The sequence below is a fragment of the Condylura cristata genome, unplaced genomic scaffold (assembly GCF_000260355.1).
Source record: "Condylura cristata isolate star-nosed mole 26May11 unplaced genomic scaffold, ConCri1.0 scaffold00020, whole genome shotgun sequence".
Classification (NCBI taxonomy): Eukaryota; Metazoa; Chordata; class Mammalia; order Eulipotyphla; family Talpidae; genus Condylura; species Condylura cristata.
The window spans coordinates 971,176-989,966 of record NW_004567121.1 but is presented as its reverse complement, the minus strand read 5'-3'; the positions used below and the strand labels follow the sequence as shown (position 1 = coordinate 989,966).

At 37.8% G+C, this 18,791-nt stretch overlaps 1 protein-coding gene across 3 annotated transcripts; it reads right to left on the bottom strand.

Annotated features, from left to right (window-relative positions):
* Window positions 1-2,639: 2,639 nt before the first annotated feature.
* On the bottom strand, window positions 2,640-18,454 carry ZC3H8 (zinc finger CCCH-type containing 8). Of its 3 annotated transcripts, none has more exons than XM_004685992.2 (9): window positions 18,310-18,454; window positions 14,711-14,807; window positions 12,122-12,350; window positions 10,244-10,377; window positions 8,457-8,579; window positions 7,843-7,954; window positions 6,775-6,884; window positions 5,920-5,970; window positions 2,640-3,797 (listed from the first exon to the last, which is right to left on the bottom strand). In XM_004685992.2, exons 1-8 carry the CDS (start codon window positions 18,384-18,386, stop codon window positions 5,941-5,943), a joined length of 912 nt encoding a protein of 303 aa, XP_004686049.1. In that variant the 5' UTR covers window positions 18,387-18,454; the 3' UTR covers window positions 2,640-3,797; window positions 5,920-5,940. The 3 variants fall into 3 exon arrangements, with proteins under 3 accessions (XP_004686049.1, XP_012583055.1, XP_012583054.1); XM_012727601.1 differs by lacking the exon at window positions 2,640-3,797 and adding an exon at window positions 5,799-5,821; XM_012727600.1 differs by lacking the exon at window positions 2,640-3,797 and adding an exon at window positions 5,808-5,839.
* Window positions 18,455-18,791: the final 337 nt, after the last annotated feature.

Below are 18,791 nucleotides of genomic sequence, written 5' to 3'. Positions count from 1 at the left end.
CCTCTAATTCATGGGTGGGTTCAGATCCTTGCTAGTTCACGGACCTTCATGCAGCTCCCACTCACCATACACACCTGTGGTATTCCTACTAACATTTAACAGTGTCTTCCCAGTTTAGTGTCTTCAAGTCTCCCCACTTACACAGAGAAGGGTACCCCCTTCTTTGTTTTGCATTTCAGCCTCCAAATGGAAGGGCCTGCACATCCTAAAGTCAAGGCCATCTACCCCTGCTTTTTCCGGATGCAGATTTGGCTGTAGGGCACATCCCAGAGAACACAGCCCTGCAGAACTGGCAGGTTAGAGCAGCAGGGGCCAGGGGGGCCGCACAGGTTTCTGTTTCCTGAGGGGCTGCTCACATGGTCTCCCCGGCGTGGGGAGAACATAGATCCCTTCACAGCTGCATAAGGACAGGCATTCAGTCTCAGACAATCAGGAATTCACTGACCAGGTTTTCCTCCTTCGTGGGCTGAAATGACTGTTTTATGTACATTTGGCTAAAATGGGGTATTTCTATTGATTCCGGGTTTGCCTGAGTTCAGCTACACAAGGAAGTTTAAATTGGCTTGAGTCTGTGGGCATACGGAAAGCTGAAAAGAGCTGGTGTGTCAGCAGATATGGGACTGAATCAAATTTGTTCAGGAAATTCAAGATTAAAATCCAGTTTATATTATTATGTAACAAATATACCTGCCAAACAACACATCCAGTCAAATAAATTTGAAATATTTTTTCATAGAATACAGCTGGGACACAAAATTTATTTAAGACTTATGTGATGTTAAAAAAGACTGCTTCTATGGAATCCCTTAAAAGGATAGTTTTAAAATCTGGAGCAGGAGTAAAAGTCCCAAATATTAAGGAACAAGGAGCATCCTGCCAGGAAGATGAGTCCCTGGACATCCCTAGAGGGAAGGATTCCGAGATAAAAAGACGAGTAGATGGTACAGTCTTCATACTCTGGAAATTCAAGGCTTACAATTCAAAAAGAATTTACTCAAGAAAAACAGTGGAATGTTGCTAACATGCCTTGTGCATTTCAATTTACCCTAATCTCATTCTCTCCTCCCCAGCTCCACAGCAGCCCAGAAGATCTACAGGCCCATAAGCCCTAGTCGTCACCAGAGTGGGTGACAGATCTGGAGCCCTTCAAAAGCTTCATTCCCCACCTGTGGTTGTCACTTTTGATCTGTGACAGTTCACTGAAGCTCCTTTCTTGGGCCTGTCATCATTTGCTCAGCCTCTGGAGCAATGAGTATATACAGCATCCAGATCGTGGATTGCGAGAAATAGTCTCAGTTAAAAGAAATCTGGGCTCCTTAGAAAAATGGCCAATTTGACTGAGATGAAAATATACAAAATGAGCCTGGAACAACTTTTGCTAGTTCTTTCAGGTCATTAGCAGTAAGCCTACATTGCAGGAATATAGTCTAAAGTTCCTATTTCTGCCATGTCACTGGAAGTTGCTCTCAGCTCTGGACACATGGTTGCTTACTCCAAGATTAGCAGAACCTCTCTCATGTTCTGACCTTTGACTTCAGGAGGTTTGGTCTCTCTTCAAGGTTTACCAGATTAGTTCAGTCACACCTGGGATTAGCTCTCTTTTGATTAAAATAAAACCAAAATCTCTTCATTTCAGACGTAATATAAATTAATCGGAGGAGTAAAGTTCATCATATCCATTCAGTACACTGAGGGCAATACCACACTCAAAGGGAGGGGATGATACAGGCAGTGTACATCAAAGCCAAAGAATCTGAGGAGTCATCTGAGGAAATGCAGGAAATTTGACCACAAATGGGGGGAAGAGACTGGGAACGTCTCCTCTTCATAAAAAACCCTTTCTGTTTTCACAGCTCACTAGTTCATAAAAAAATTCATAAATTTTAATTTCACAACAAATGGTTGCTATATACACGGATAACTCCTGCTAAAAATTACTTTCAAATCTAAACATGTCACTAACATAGTAAGGTCCCCCACTTAGGTTTCACCAAGGGGGGGAAAAAGTGATATCCCCTCAAATTATAAAATACATTCTAATTTCAGGGATGTTAGCTATGAAAATACATATGTACCTGAGAATGACATATAAGTCTTTCTCTTTACTTTCTATTGTTAAATAATGTGAAGGAGTGCTCCAGACTTCACAGGAATCAACACCCACCCTGAGGGGAGCTGCGCCTCAGTCATGCCTTCCAATGTAACACAAGCTCATCACCTCCCAAATAAATCTGTTTCTTCCCAGTTTTTGCCCTGTTTTGTCATAAGACAGCCCTCCCCATTGTCATGCTTCCTCCTTTCTACTGCTTATTGTGTGCTGCCTGGAGGTAATCTTCGGGGAAGAGTGGGGTGGGGGTGAAGAGTGGATGCTGGATAGATCAATGTAGGCTTACTTCTTGCCTCATAATTTTTTAGCTTACTACTTGCTCGTGTTTGGCTGCAAATAATAGAACTCAAGTCAAAATGGCTTAAATACCCACTGCTTACTGTGTGCCGCCTGCAGGAACCAAGACTGGAGGTAATCTTTGAGGGAAGAGTGGGGTGGGCGTGAAGAGTGGACTCGGGATAGATGGATGTAGGCTTACTTCTTGCCTCCTAATTTTTTAGCTTACTATTTGCTCATGTTTGGCTGCCAGTAATAGAACTCAAGTCAAAATGGCTTACACAGTAAAGAAAGTACATTATTTCAAGTGTAACATAAAATCTGAAAAGTATGTGCTCTAAGATTGGTGAATTCCATGGCTGATTTGTTACCAAGGACCCAGTTTCTTCCCAACTTTCTTCTCATTTTCTGCATCAGGAAAAAACAGAAAATACTAAGGGCTGAGGATCTGGTCTAGATCCAGTAATTTTGACTCATATTTCAAATGGGACTTTGCTAGAAGCATCAACTTTTGTATACTTTATGCCATGTATATAGCAAGTTAATGATGTTACTGTATTATTTTTCCCAGTAGTAAAACAGTATTATGATAGTTTATTTCATGGCATTTCTAATAATAAGTACTGCTACATAAAAATGCAAATTAAAATCTCATTACTTGTAACTGGAAAATTCTGTACTTGAATACTATGTTAAAGACTTCATCATACGCCTAGAATTTACACTTCACCCAAGCATGTAATCTAACTACAGTTTATGAAACAATGACAAAGATAACCATTCTTTTTTCTTGACAACAAGAAAGATAAGAACTTTAGGTATACAAGTGATACTGTTCTACTTTATTTATAATGGTAGAAAATTAGAAACAAATTTTAATGTCCAAAACAGGGAATTTGTTTTTAAAAATCATAGAGCCATATTTTAAGCCATAAAACAGATTTGTGAGCAACTATTAAAAATATGTTGTAGAAGTACTTAATGATGTGAAAAGATCTAATGACATATTCATTAGATCTACCTACTATTTAGTGAGTGTTTTCCTAGAGGAACATTTAACAGTTTTCTAATCTTTAAATCCCTAGACACCTATCTTCCCATCCTTACTCCAACCTTGGTTCTTATTAAGAAAACTCAATTGAAAGAGACTTCTGCAATTATAATACAACATTTACCCATCAGCCAGCAACTCTGTCATATGTGCTCTTCTCTTGTTCTAATGGCTAGAACAGGGTGAAGGCCAACCCTTTCACTGATGCAACAAATCCCTTCTCTCCACTCCATCCATTAAGAAGTGCATGCCATCACAGTGACACAAGAGGGCGCTTTAAATAAGGAATCTCAAGCCATTCCACCAGTCTTGAATGGTCTTGAACAGGCACAGACATATAAGCACTCTTCATTCATACAAAAGCTACAAAAGAAAACACAGTACAAAAACAGCTGGTAAAAACTGCCAACTTAGTCAACTAATCACCTCTGCTTACTCCCCCCAAATAACACAAAAGTCCATTGAATTAAATATTCCTATTTTAGGAATATGAAAATATATCTTGAATTGAAATTCAAAATCTAAGACCGGGGTCTCCCTGGTGGTGCAACAGGTTAAACCACAGCACTATGAAGCTATCCGAAGCCACTGCAGCATGAGTTCAATCCCCAGCCAGGGAGGAGACCCACACAGTGCAGCAGACCATTCCTGTTTTTCCCGCTGCTCCCCTCAGCACTGTATTTCATACATCTGCCTATTCTGTCTCTGGTGAATCCTCTCACCACCTACACCTCTGGCTTACACCCCAGTTCTTTTATGAAGAAATAGACAAGTCTTCAAAACAACATTTGCAAATCATATCTGATAAAGTGTTTATATCCAACATATATGAAGAATTCTTATAACTCAACAGTAAGACAATTCATTTAAAAAGGGACACAGATCTGATTTGACCAATGACACATGAAAAGATGCTCAATATTATGAGTCATGAGAAAAATGCAAAGACATAAAACACAGAACCTACCAGAAAAGTAAGTAATTGTGCTCACTGAGACAACTCAAAAATAGTAAAAGAAAGCTCACAAAATAGGGTGAGACATATCACACATACCTCACATAGGATTAAAGTAGGGATATATAAAATCAACCTATAATGGACAATTGGCCCAATAGAAACAGGAGCAAAAGATATTCACAGATGTGATATCACCAAAGATTAACATCAAGAGCTAAAAAGCATAATAAAGGCTACTAAATCATGAAAATAAAGCTATGATACACCTTTTTTATGCCCACTAAAAAAAATTTAATCTTGGGTGTCAGGATGGCCAAGTGGTCTAAGGCGCCAGACTCAAGGAGAAAAAAAAAATTTAGTCTTGATAATACCAAGTGTGGAACAAGCATTCCTTTACACAGCTGTTGTGGTTTAAGATAAACCACAATTCTGCCACTTGATATACACCCAGGATAACTCATACCCACTTGTATTATTTATAAGAATTTTTATTTAAAAACTGAAAATAATTATCAGAAATAAATAACATATTCATAGAATGAAATGTTATGCAGGAATCAAAATGAATGAAGCTTCATGTATCTATAGGAATGACTTAAAAAGCATAATGTTGAGTGAAAATATCAAGGTTCCAATTAAGATACAAAAATGATATGTTTAAATAAAATCCAAATACAAGATAAAACTAAATATATTGTTTAGTAAATCAAACACATTTGGCAAGTCTATTAAGAAATCTCAAAAAAGGGCCCTCCCTGGTGGCGCAGTGGGTTAAAGCACAGTACTAAGAAACTTAAGCCAATTCTGCATGAGTTCGATCCCCGCCTGATCCTCTGAGAGGATTCACCAGAGACAGAGTGGGGAGCAGAACAGGCAGATCACGAAGTACACTGCTGAGGGGAACAGTGGGCGGGTCAGGAGAGGTCTGCCGCACCAGGCAGAATTGGCTTAAGTTTCTTAGTACTGTGCTTTAACCTGCTGCGCCACCAGGGAGGGCCAGAATAAATAAATATTAAAAAAAAAAAAAAGAAATCTCAAAAGAGAATAAAAATAAAAAAGATAGGTACAAACCCAGAAAAAGAAGCAGGTCCATGGAAACCTACATATATATCTATGTATATGTATCAAATATTTTACAATATTTTTAAAAGATTTATTTATTTATGCATACAGAACTGGGGTACAGGCCAGAGGCTCAGGGGCAGCGAGAGGCTTCACCAGAGACAGAGTGGGGAGCAGAACAGGCAGATGTACTGAAGTACACTGCTGAGGGGAGCAGCGGGCGAGACAGGAGAGGTCTGCTGTGCCATGAGGATCAGCTCCAGGGATGGGGATGGAACTCGCACTGAAGCAGCTGTGGTCAACTTGCAGTGCCATACTTTAACCCTCTGTGCATCACCAGGGAGGGCCATGTTTTACAATTTTTTAACTAGAGAGGAGAAAAAGACTATCTGGGAAAATGTAAAAAGCCCTATGATTCTACACCAACTTCTAGATATGTTTTAAAATGTTAAATTCTAATTTTACCTTTTTTTACATATTTTATTTTCATGATGACTTCTTTTCAGTATCCAAAACCTAGTATGAAAAAATAAGCATTTGTATGCATTAATGGTTAATTCAGGCAATTAATCATACTCTTACAATTTTCTAATGACTTTCTAGGAATGACATAATAATTGCTATAAAAGGAATTGAAAAACTATTTTTAATGTCTTTTTCTTTATCTGTATTTCACACTACCAGCCAATCAAGTATTTAATATAACTTCTATTTCCAGGGTAACCCTTCATATCTTACAACCTAAAAATATAGACTCAAGGAAACACTTGCCACATATAAGGTTTCATTTTAAGAGAATCTTTAAATTTTCATCTATTTTTCAATTTACTTTTGAAGAGAGCAGTTTCAAATGTCATGGGAAATGAAAGCATATAAATGATTGTGTTTTGGTTACCTTATCTCACAAAGAATATCAGAAGAAAATAATTTGAAATAACTATTTGGGCATTGTTAGGTATAACTCTAAAGTATTTATCAACCAACTATACTTAACTTTCTAAAAGTGTAACAGGAGAACTTTTTTCTATTTATTTTGTTTCTCCTTTGTTTTGCTTACTTTTAAAGTTGCTGACTACCATTAAAATTTTAAGAATATTCCAACTCTACCAGCAATGAGTATACATTTTTCTTTAAGCTATAAGGAAAAATATACAAATTAATAATTCTCTAAACTTAAGAAAATTCTTAGATTATCAGTTCTAGACACCCCAGTTGCTAACCAAAGAGGTATTGTCCTTTATAAACAGTATCTTTTCGAATTTTCACTCTTAGTTCAGTCTTAAAAACCAAGGAAAACAAAATGCTATTAAGTGTACTTACTTTAGCCAATAGTTCTTGTGTTTCTGCAGTCAGTGGAGCATGAGAAAATTTACAATAATCTCCTTGATAACATTTTGTTCCTGTATGGTAAAACTTGCAAGGATATTCATGTAACCAAAATGTTAAGGAGAACAATTTTAATCCAATTACAATAACATTAAAATTTAACGACTTTATTTTTCATATCTATTTAAAGGACTTTACTAATAGTAGAAACATTGAATTTAAAAAATGAGGTAATAAGGATGATTATATAAATCAAGTATATTGGCTTTTACAGATCTCTTTCATATCCATTCTTATAATAGGCCATAAATATTTCACTGATATAAAGGGGTGTGAAATACCTTAAGAAATGTATTTTTAAAGCTTTCTTTGGGATGGGGGAATTAAAGCCAATGACTATAACACAAATTACAAGTCTGGATTCTTCATATATTTAGGCTTGCTTAAAATAGGATTCACTTATACAACTTCAATATTTTTTCTAGGAAAAATTCTTATGCTAAAAATTGAGATTCCTAGTATTGAATAAAGAAATGTGGACAACAGCTTTTTGGTGACCAAATATGCTCTTATCTTAAAACATTTATGTTTCTTGTTAAGACAACATGTCTATACCATTCGCACTGAAGTACTAGGGTTATTCTTCAAATTAAGGGACAATTAACTTCCACACAGTGCAGAATATACAGAAAACACGTACTTTCAAATTATACAATCCCTGCATCCTTCTATGAAGTAGCTTATATGAATACAGAGTCTGTAACAAGTGAATATTATAGCACAAATTCTGACAAGGTCTTCCTGGGACTTGACAAGGGCTCATAAGTCTGCTATCCTATGTAGGTTAAGAAGAAAGGATCTTTATTTGAGAGAATTTCTAAAGAATTCCTCTTTTCCCTATGGGGCAGCTGGGTTGTTGGTTTATAATTTAATCTCTTTGGTACCGAGTTGAGCTTAGATTAATATGATTTTGCCACAACAAAAACAATGGTTTTACTAAAAATTGTATGCATTTAAAAAGTAAATATTAAAAACAGAATTATATTTTTTGACAAAGGATATTATGCAAATACAGGCAGTTTTCACCTCTGGTACAATATCCTTGTACATAAAACTTACACATTTCCTTTTTCTTCTCTATCTCTGCATCATGATCAAATTTACATTGATCTCCCTGAATCAAAAGAATGAAAAATGGAAAAATCATTATTCCAAATAGTTTAAATCATCACTAATTCCTTTAAACTTTAAATAACCAAAATAATAACAGGGGGAAAAAAAAGCAGCATGGGCTAATTCTTAACATGTTATAACCACAGTACATATGTCAGCTCTAAATTGTTAAGTTCTAAACATTTTAACGCAAATTATTTTTTTTAATTATCTACTTTCTCAAACATAAAAGAATACTTCACTAATATGTCACTAAAATTTTCTAAATGAAACTTTCTCAGAAGAAAACATTTTTAAAATGTTGAGGTACACTTCCAGAATGTCTAAGTTAATCAAGAGGTGGTTTTAGTACATTTTTAAAGTGTTGAGGTACACTTCCAGAATGTCTAAGTTAATCAAGAGGTGGTTTTAGTACATTTTTAAAGTGTTGAGGTACACTTCCAGAATGTCTAAGTTAATCAACAGGTGGCATTTTAGTATATTTTGCATACACATTTTTGTACCTTAATACATTTCCTTTCAAGGAAATATTTACAAATTTGTTTTCCCTTGCGTTCCACTGTATGTTGGTTGATGAATTCCTGACTCATTCTTACATGTTGCTTCTTCTCACTAGGTTTACCATCCTAAAAAAAAAACAACAAAAAGCTCAAAGTGAGAAACAGAAAATTAAACATTCTTCCATTACACAAAATTATGTTAAAGCACTAAAAGTGACTTTAAGGCCCTCCCTGGTGGTGCAGCAGGGTAAAACCCAGCATTGTAAAACCCAGCATTGTAAAGCTATCTGCAGCACCAGTTCAATCCCTGCCAGGGGGGTGACCCACATGGCACAGCAGACCTCTCCTGACCTGCCTGCTGGTCCCCTCAGCAGTGTGTTTCAGTAGATCTGCCTGTTCTGCTCCCCATTTTGTCCCTGGTGGCTTCTCTCACACCTCTCTCTCACCCCACTCTCACCCCTCTGGTCTGTACCCCAGTTCTTGGATGCATAAGTAAATCTTTCAAAAAAAAATAAAAGTGACTTTACATTGATCTTCATTTGTAAGATCTGGACTTTTGTACTGGATTTTGTACATTAGTTGGAATCACTTTCAATAGCATTCCATCACTGACATTGGTATTTGTGCTACATGAATATTTTCTTGTACTTTGCCTATAGGTTTTTAGTGAATGAAAAAATAACATGCTACTACTCATGATGAAAAGTGAAGCCTAAGAACAAGGTTCCCCAGAATAGTAGAGACAAAACTGAAAATCATAAGGTAAGCCAAAAATTCTGTAACATTTAGCTTTAGTGATGTGCTCACTGTGTGAGTTGAGCACTCGGGCCAATTATGTATTCTGACAAACACAGCCAGAAAAACCCTCAAAGATGACAACAAGGTATAAAAAGAAAAGGAGACTTTCATAATACATCTTAGCTCTTAAATTACTTTGTGTGTTAAGCTGTGGTGCAGCTTACAGTTTCTACACACCAAATTTCCGAGTACAGGTCTAGGACTACAGTACATGCAAAGAAGGGCCTGACACCTATCTGCTTTGCATTAATGCCAAATTTCTATTTATCACTATCAAAATTATATGTCTTATAAATATGTGTCAGTTTAAATCTTTGGTTCTATCTGGTTATGTTATTTATTACATTAGAATCTATAGATCTATTCGGCAGATTTTTATACAAATGTTTCTTTCTACAATACTTGGTATTACTAATATTTTACCACCCATAACTCTCCTCTCCTGTGACCAAGCCTAATAAAAAAGTTGCCATCTAATTTGAAAGCCCTCAGAAAAACAGGATCCAGAGGAGTTGTTTATTTTCACAGCTTGAATACATCTAATGACCCAGAAAGAGGAAGTGCTACAAAATAAAATCAAAATATCAGGCAAGTAGAGAGTAGTGGTAAGACTAATGCTAAGAAATATCAGTATTTCACTTCTAGAGGGAATGAGGCGCTAGTAGATCAAAGACTATAATCATAGCAACTCTGTAAGATTCTGCCCTTTGACCTGTCCTCATGACTATTTTATCTTCTCCATCACCCCTGTTTTTCCGTAACCACTGCCAGTACAACACTCTAAAACAGGGGCTTGAGTGTGTGGCAGAAGGGCCACAACTAGAACACTCGGTGCTGGCAGCTAATGAATGGGAAGGAAGAGCATGGAGACCTGACTGCTGATAAGAGATTTTCAACTACCAGATAACCCTCATTTGCCAGGATGCCCCAACCTTTCAAGATTAAATAAGACTTCCTGTCATCCAGGTACAAGGTAAAAATCTATTCTCTACCTGTTCCTGTGAACCACTGTTCTTCTGTAAAGCATTAGATCCTTTGTCCCCAGTGCCAGGCCATTTTCGCTTCATCTTCTTCTGTTTACCATTCTTATGAACTGCTTTAAGGTTTTTATTTTTTTGTTTAACAGCTGAAACAAGAAAATTAACTTTAGAGATGACATGAAGTAAAACAGGCAGTTTAGTCTTAAGAAGTATATTCTGGGCCCTCCCCGGTGGCGCAGCGGGTTAAAGCACAGCACTGAGAATCTAAAGCCGCTTCCGCATGAGTTCGATTCCCGCCTGCCCTGGAGGAGACCACATGGCGTGGCAGACCTCTCCTGACCTGCCCGCTGCTCCCCTCAGCAGTGTACTTCGTTGATCTGCCTTTTCTGTTCCCCACTCTGTCTCTGGTGAAGCCTCTCACCGCCCCTGAGCCTCTGGCCTGTACCCCAGTTCTGTATGCACAAATAAATAAATCTTAAAAAAAAAAACTTAAAAAAAAAAAAAAGAAGTATATTCTATAATAATGCAGGAGAAGCTCTCCACAATTCAGTATGTGAATGGTATGATGCCCACCTATCTTTCTAGAAGTTTGGGGAGAAGAAATCAAAATGAGAATGAATCTATTCAGGATCCCTGACTCATTCTTCGTAAAACTATATAAGGTATTGCTGGGAGAGGGGAGGGAGGTAACTAGGGAGGCAAAGTAATCAGTGCAATCTACCTTGCTAGCCCTAAGGCATAGCCTTTTGGAGTACTCAGAGATCCTGAATCAGGGGTTCCATAATACTGTCACAGTAGAGCTTCAAATGTAAAATAAATTTATATGTAACTGTCAGGTTTTTCATTAAAATTTTTTAAAAAGATTTACTTATTTATGCATACAAAAGCTGGGGTATAGGCCAGAGGTATGGACGCAGGGGATAAGAGGATTCGCCAGAGACAGAGTGGGGAGTAGAAGAGGTAGACTGATTGAAATACACTGCTGAGGGGCGCCAGCAGGCGAGATAGGAGAGGTCTGATACCCCATGTGGGGTCAGCTCCCTAGCTGAGGATCAAACTCGTGTTGCAGTGGCTGTGGATAGTTTCATAGTTATGAGACTTAACCCCTTGCGCCATCAGAGAGCCCAAAAAGTTTGTATACAGGGCCTCACTGGTGGTGCGAGGGGTTAAGTCTCAGCACTACCAAGCTATCAGCCAGGAAGCTAACCCACAAGGTAGAGCAGACCTCTCCCATCTCACCTGCCATTCCCCTCAGCAGTGTACTTCAGTAGATCCAGTTGTTCTGCTCCCCTCTGTCTCTGGTGAAGCCGTTCCACTCCCCCTGCACCTCTGGCCCACACCCCAGTTCTTGTATGCATAAATAATCTTTTAAAAAAGAAATATATCTTTAAAATAATTTATATAAAGGCTTATCTATAGACCCATTTTAAATAGAAAAACATTTAAAGAGCAAAAAAAAGTCATAAAATGAGAAGTACTATAGTTTGATTTACAATTAATCATTTGCCCTTCTTTCTATGGCTACATTTCACTTTAGTATCCCACACTACCATCCCTGGCATTAAATCAATTCCTCTTTAGGTGATAACAATACATATAAGTCTTTTCCTTCACACTGAGGCCAGGTACCAAGTATTCTCGTTTTCAAAGTGGTCATGGTCTTTGGTGACCCTCGTGCATTCACAGCCCCCTGTGAGCAGTGAGTCTTTATACAATGAGTGACCACACCTCTGGGATTCATCTCGGGTTGTGCAAGTTCATATATGGTGTTAAGTTCCATGAAAACAATCATCTTACCTGGAAAAATGTGGGAGAAACATCTATCCTACTTTACTTATGGATAACTGCTTCTCTAGGTAAACTTTAAATGACAAAATAGATCGAGCTTACCTTTCTGGGTACCCTTTGTAACATCTTTCTTCAGCGATTCTTCAGGACATAAAGACTGAGCAGCCTTTGCCATTTCTTTAGCTTGTATATACTGTTGAAGCTCTTTAGCAAAAGTATCTTCTGATTCCTGACTGCAGTTATCATTATCACTATATACATCATAGTCCTTACTTCTTGATTTTCTATATGACAAATTCTTTGATGATACAGAATTTCCAAAGTGCCTAGACTAAGTAAAAATTACATTTTCAGTTACAAAACCTAGTAAGATTCAAAACAATCTGGCTGTATAGAAGACTAGAGACTGGATTGCTGATCACTGTTGAGGATTCATAGTCTCTTTCACTCTCATGTATTTGCAATTTTCTAGAATTAAAAAAAATATACGGCACAACATACCTCTCCTTAAGGATAATTTCTGGGAAGATTATGAATTTGTACTTTACTGAATTAAAAGACTAAATGCCAAACCTTAATTACTTGATATAAGGAATTCTAGCATTACAGCCTATATTTTATTTCTCCCTGTAGCAACTATACTTTTAAATTATTTAATAAGGCACCAATTGAAAATTCACTATCTCAAGATATATCAGTTACCACAGCTTATTTCTTTTCCTACAATCACAGCACTGGAGGCAGACAGTGAAAGCAATAATAAAAAATTGCCCCGTTCTCTGTGATCAAGTTAATTTCACTTTCAGAAGCAATTTTTTAATTCTGTTGTTGAAGCTGCTCAGAGGCAACAGCTGTAAACCCAGATATCCACTGGGGCAGAAATAGTGGCTGTGGCTAAAGCTGATCTCCGCTGATCATAGTAGACAACTTTAAACACCTTATGTACAAAATATTCCAAGGAATGGTCACATAGATGTTTATACTTGGTGATACAGGTTTAAAGATGTAAAATCATAACTAGCAAGTATGATACATTTCAATTAAAGAGTATATTGAGAAAACATGGTGCCAGAGAGCTCTATTTGGATGTCAGGAAGAAAGGACATTAAACTGGCTAATGATCCTGCTTTGGAGTAAGTTTTGGAGCCTGGCATCTTATCTACTTTTACTTAACTGATGAAAGCAGCAAATATAAACAAAACAAACAAATGAAAAAAGAAGAGGAATCATTATTCTAAAATATATTACATAGTCCAATCTAACAGCTCATCTTTGATGGTTAACTTCAAAGTCAGCAAAACCACCAGAGGACTGATAACCTAGAAACTGAACTTGCTCCCTGCTTAAAGCATCCAAATGGACTAAGGAAGAAAATTTCTTAACCTGACAATGACTTCAATGTATACCTTTTGTCTTGCATTAAAGCAAGACAAAACTATCTACCAATCTAATAATTTTCGGGTCACCAAGATCCTTATCCCAAGTCTTCAAGAATACCTTTTTCCAAATAATGACAGAATGAACTTACAGCTTATGGAGTGACAGATCAGAGAATGACAAACTTCAGCCCTGACACCAGTTTTCAAAAAAAGTTTTGCTGGAATCCAATCACACCCTTTCACTTATTTATAATATTGTTACTTTAACAGTGTTAAAGATAAACATGGCTTGCCAAGCTAAAAAGATTTACTTGTTTGCTCCTTTAAGAAAAAGTTGGCTCACTCCTGTGACAGATTATTACGTTTACCTTGATACTGGCCTTTATTTAGTGGGCACAGAAAAAACAAACAAACAAAAAAATCATTCAGTATGCTACAGTTCCCACAAAATTTAGCTTAAGTATTCCGAGATGAGATTCTATTCAGTGTATTTAAGTTAAAATATCAGGAATCAGACAAGTGATTAGGTGCACCTTACTGAAGCAGACCCCTTTTGCTTACTAGAAGGAGTAACATGTTTGATTCATTTGAACTGAAGTGATTAATGATGGCGCAACGATAAAACTCAATCATCGACTATGTTGTTTTATTATACATTACAGCTGAGTGTTACTAAGTGATAAAATGATTTTCAGTGGGCACTAAAATAGACAAAATCCCGAAATAGGACCATTGCATGTGTCATTAGTTAAGATGAGGTCATTAAGGTGGGGTCTAATTCATGTGACTGGTGCCCTTATAAAAGGAGGAAATGTGGACACAAACACAGACACCAAGAGAATATGAGTAAAGGGTAAGGTGAACTGAGGAACACCAGCAATAACCTGCAAACCACCAGAAGCTCACAGGTTTCCGAAGGAACCAACCCTTCTTGAGCTTCTAGCCTCTATCACTGGGAGACAATAAATGTCGGTTAAACCACTCAGTCTGTGGTACTCGTTATGGTAGTTCTGGCAAACTGACACAGCTTGAAGCTATAAATCACTGACCAGTTAGCAAATCAAGGCTCTAAAAACTTTCTGTCTAATTTGAAAAGAAACAAGTTTTTAAAAGTTTGCAATCCATTTCAGAAATAGGGAAAGTCTAAATAAGCAACATACTAAAAGCAGTTCATGGTAAATGACGAACAAAGTTCTCAAATAATAAATGTTTTAGAAGTATAAGTATCTGAGTTTCAAATGCTGACTTAAATAAGACAAAGTTTCTCACATCCATTCCTTCTGGTTTGGTCAATATGCCACTGCAAACTTACTTTTTTGGGAATCTGCTCACATTCCAGTTTACCTTTCCACTTTACTTTCTCTTCTTGTGTTTCTTCAATTTCTGTATCATCTATTTCATCATCAATTCTGTAGCAAAAATATCAAATAACACAAAAGATTTTTTTTTTTAACTTAAAAAGGGTACACACCTTAGCATTAAAATTCACTGCTTTGGTTTATCTCCAACTTGTCCTCAAATAAATTCCAAATTCAAACTCTACTCTAAATATTCCAGAGAAATAATATACAAAATTATGTGAAACATCGACATATTTGATTAAACTGTAAAACTGAAATTTCAGATTATATGACTAATCTCAAGTATCAGTAGCTATATAAATCAGCATGCCATTCATTTAACAAATACCGAGTTTTTATCATATACCAGGCTTTAGACCTGTTACACAAGAATGAAAAAGACAGGCCCCATCTTCTGAGAATTTTCTATCTTCTTTGGAGAAGTAAATAAAGTGATTTCAGTATGATGGGTAAGTGCATATATGAGGCACACTTATCCCAGATGGGTCAAAGATTTTTTGAAATTAAAAGGTATGTAAGGTGGCCTCCCTGGTGGTGCAGGGGTTAAAGATAGCGCTACCAAGCTACCCCCAGCCACTATCTGCACAAGTTTGATCCTCTGCAGGGAACTGACCCACATGTTGCAACAGACCTCTCCTGTCTTTCCCACTGCTCCGCTCAGCAGTGTATTTCAGTATACCTGCCTGTTCTGCTTCCCACTCTGTCTCTGGTGAATCTTCTCACTCCCCACCCCCACTTCTGTCCTACACCTCAGTTCTTGTATGCATAAATACACCTTTAAAATACACACACACAGTAAATGGCGTATTGGCTCTTAACAAGATGTACTTATGCATATAAGAACACACATATATATAAAAGAGTTAACAAAGAAGAATGTAATGGAGAAGAGTGTTTCAGGTAGAATACTGGGTATCTTTTAAGGTCAGAAAAATGCAAACTTTTATTCCTGTGAGAGGATAAAAAAAGTTATTTTCAGACTCACAAGGACTGAAAAACATGCATTCACATCATCTGAGACAAATACTTAAGTATAATCATTCCAGCAAAACTATAAAAGAATCCAAGAAAGAAGACAGGAAATAGAAGTACTGGTAAAGGAACCGATACAACTTTGTAAGAAAATGTAAGTACTGGTTGAATCTCTCGAGCTAGGGGGCTAAGGATAACTATATCTCAGCAAATAGTGACTTCTGAATAAAAACTCTGGCTTAACACAAGTTACAAGCCAGATAAAGGCAAAGATTTCGACATTAGCCCATTCTCTAAAGAACACCTCAATGGAAAAGCACTGCCAGCACAAGGATGTGAATGGTGCTGCTTTCAGATTTACAGGATCTTCCTCTTCACAGCTTCAAATTCAAGTTTTACCACTGATTGCTCCTCAGTCATCTTCTGAATTACATCCATCCATCAGATGAAGTACCAAATTGTGAGTCTTCTACAGAAGGCACCATATAAAGAACTATACACCATTTACTGTGAAGCTCCACTGTTGAGGTTTTCACTAATATCCTAGAGTAGGAAGCAACTCTCCTTAAGCAGAGCAATAGGACAGTAACAGTAATAGCAAACACACAATGCTTTCTCTGTGCCTGGCACTATTCCATGCACATTACACAGCACAACTGCACATTACACAGCACAACCCTATGCCATAACTACCATTGTTCAAAAACCTGTTTTATGGATGAGAAAACAGAATTAGAGATCTGTGGAATTTGCCACAATAAAAAGTGAAGGTGAGAAGTAAGCCAAGGAGGCAAAGCCAACTTCTCATTCAACACCCATACTGGGTCTCACCATAACCAAAACTAAAGTTTTGACCTATATTAGATCTATCTTAAATAGCAATTTCAACCTACTTTCATTTCTCCCATGGTTTTTATTATCACCTAAAATGAGTTATTTATGTCCTGTCTATGCACCAAGAATATAAATCTCAAGAGTACAGGGATTTTCATGTTTTATTTATTGCTACATCCCCAGGGCCTAGAAAAATGTCTTTACACATAGCAGGGACTCAAATGAGTAGGGCCATCCTAAAATCACCAGAAAAAAAAAGACCCAGAATCTATAAATACATCTTTAAAATACACACACACACACATAAAAGATTCATCTGACTACATTTAAAACAAAAACATTTATGCATGGAAAATAATACATAGGCAATTAAAAGGCAAATAATTAGAGGTAAAATTTTTGAGAACCACAGACCTTATTTACTGAAGTTCACTATACCTTATTACCATCCTTCACCTAATATTTTGGCAAAAACCCAAAAGTATCTCTCCTGGAGTTACGTTTTTGTGAACGAATGTCTATTGGATCTCTTGGTGCTACTCATTATATTTTGTGTGATATTCACCTTTTCCTAAATCTCTATTTTATAGTTTATTAATTGGCCCCTCGTTTTTCTTTGCAGATTGTCATATCATCTGTAATTAGAACAGCTGTCTCTTTTCAAAGTAGGTCTTAATTATTTTGTCCTAGAAGTATGGTGATGAAATCAAGGGTCCTGGTGTTAAATTAGGCAACTTAATCCCAGTTCTGCCACTTACACCACAACGTGTAACCTTGGCAAGCTTTTTATCCTCTGTGCCTCAATTTTATTATCCGTAAAAAGAATAGCATCTTCTCCAGATTGTTTTGAAAATTATGTAATACATTTCACTAAATTTGGTAGTAAAGCTCTAGATGCTACCTGAACTGAGTAAGGTATTTGAAACAGAAAAAAAGTGAATAAATTTGAAATACCTAGAGGTAAAATCAACCAGTACAGGTTATATCAAGAATGAAATAAATAAATAGAGTGTGCATATGGATTTCGGCCTGGAAAAACCGGGTGGAAAGATTAGGTTAAGGTTTCTTAGCACTTCAAATTCAGAAAACAAGTGAATGGACAGCTGTGAAGTGAATGAACATGTAATGAACGAGCTACATGTCTTCAAGAATGAGATAAAAAAAATTAGCCCCATTTGGCTCAATTTTTTCCAACCTAAAGTAAGTATTATATCCAAATGGCGTCTGATGCTTTTACTACGTGTGGTCTTTAGGGTCTTCTGGTGCAAATCAGTGGACTAAAGGCAGACTACATACTAGTACAAGTATGTACTATCACCAATTTAAAATTTTAAAAATTTAAAAAAAAAAAAAAAGCCTAGCATCATCTCCGAGAAGAATCTCCAAAGACTTCTCTTCTACGAGCCTATGGTCCTGTGCAAGTGCTGGGAGACCACAGGACCGGCTCCTGGCCCGGCTAGAGTGACGCGGAGGAAAGGAAGCGTCCAGGAGACCCTCACCCATCCCGAAGGCGCCAGGGCCCCGCCGCTCCCATCGCCCAGGCTTCCGGAACCCCTGCCACTAACTGGTCCCATCTCCGGCTCCCAACCACCTCCTGCAGTCTGATCGCGGCGCGGGCCCGGCTGCCCACGCGGTCCCCGCGGAAGCTCGCGGCGTGGTCGCGACACCGCCCCCGCGGCCTCCAGGAGGAACGCAGAGGGGGGCCCCGCAGGTGCGTTCAAAGCATGAAAAGACAAGGGATCACCTTTCCTCAGAGTCCGAGGCCGGCCTTTTGCCAAGGGCCGGGTTGGGGGGTTTAGAGAAAAGATTCTCAAAATCCATCACCCAGCCCAGAGCCAGGCAGCTATAGAGTAACAACCGCAGGGCGGAGAGTAGCGAAGGCAACGCTGGCCAGCTCGCGGTCTGTCTGCGCACGCGCCACCCCGCCCCTTCGCCGCCGCGCACGCCCTCTCCGCTGCGCCGCTGCTCTACGCATGCGTTGCCCTACTGCGGCTTTTTTTGTTTTTTATTTGTTTTTAGGTGCATATTTTGACCTACGACCTCAAATATTCAGTGAGAACTGTTCTGTGGTCCTCACAAAGTATCTAAGGAATGGTAGCATAAAGCTAATATTTATTTAAACATTTTACACCAGCGTCCAGCTGACCTCAAATGCTCACAACAGTTTTCTAAGCCATGTAGTACCTCCCATGTTTTTCAGACATGTGAATAAGTTGTGTTGCTGTA

Coding starts and splice junctions, on each gene's coding strand:
- ZC3H8 (XM_004685992.2), bottom strand. CDS start 18,386: ATGGATTTTGAGAATCTTTTCTCTAAACCCCCCAACCCGGCCCTTGGC. Junction 7,955..8,456: donor TTGAAAGGAAATGTATTAAG/GTACAAAAATGT, acceptor CTTTTGATTCAG/GGAGATCAATGTAAATTTGA. Junction 5,971..6,774: donor CACAAGAACTATTGGCTAAA/GTAAGTACACTT, acceptor TTTTCATACTAG/GTTTTGGATACTGAAAAGAA.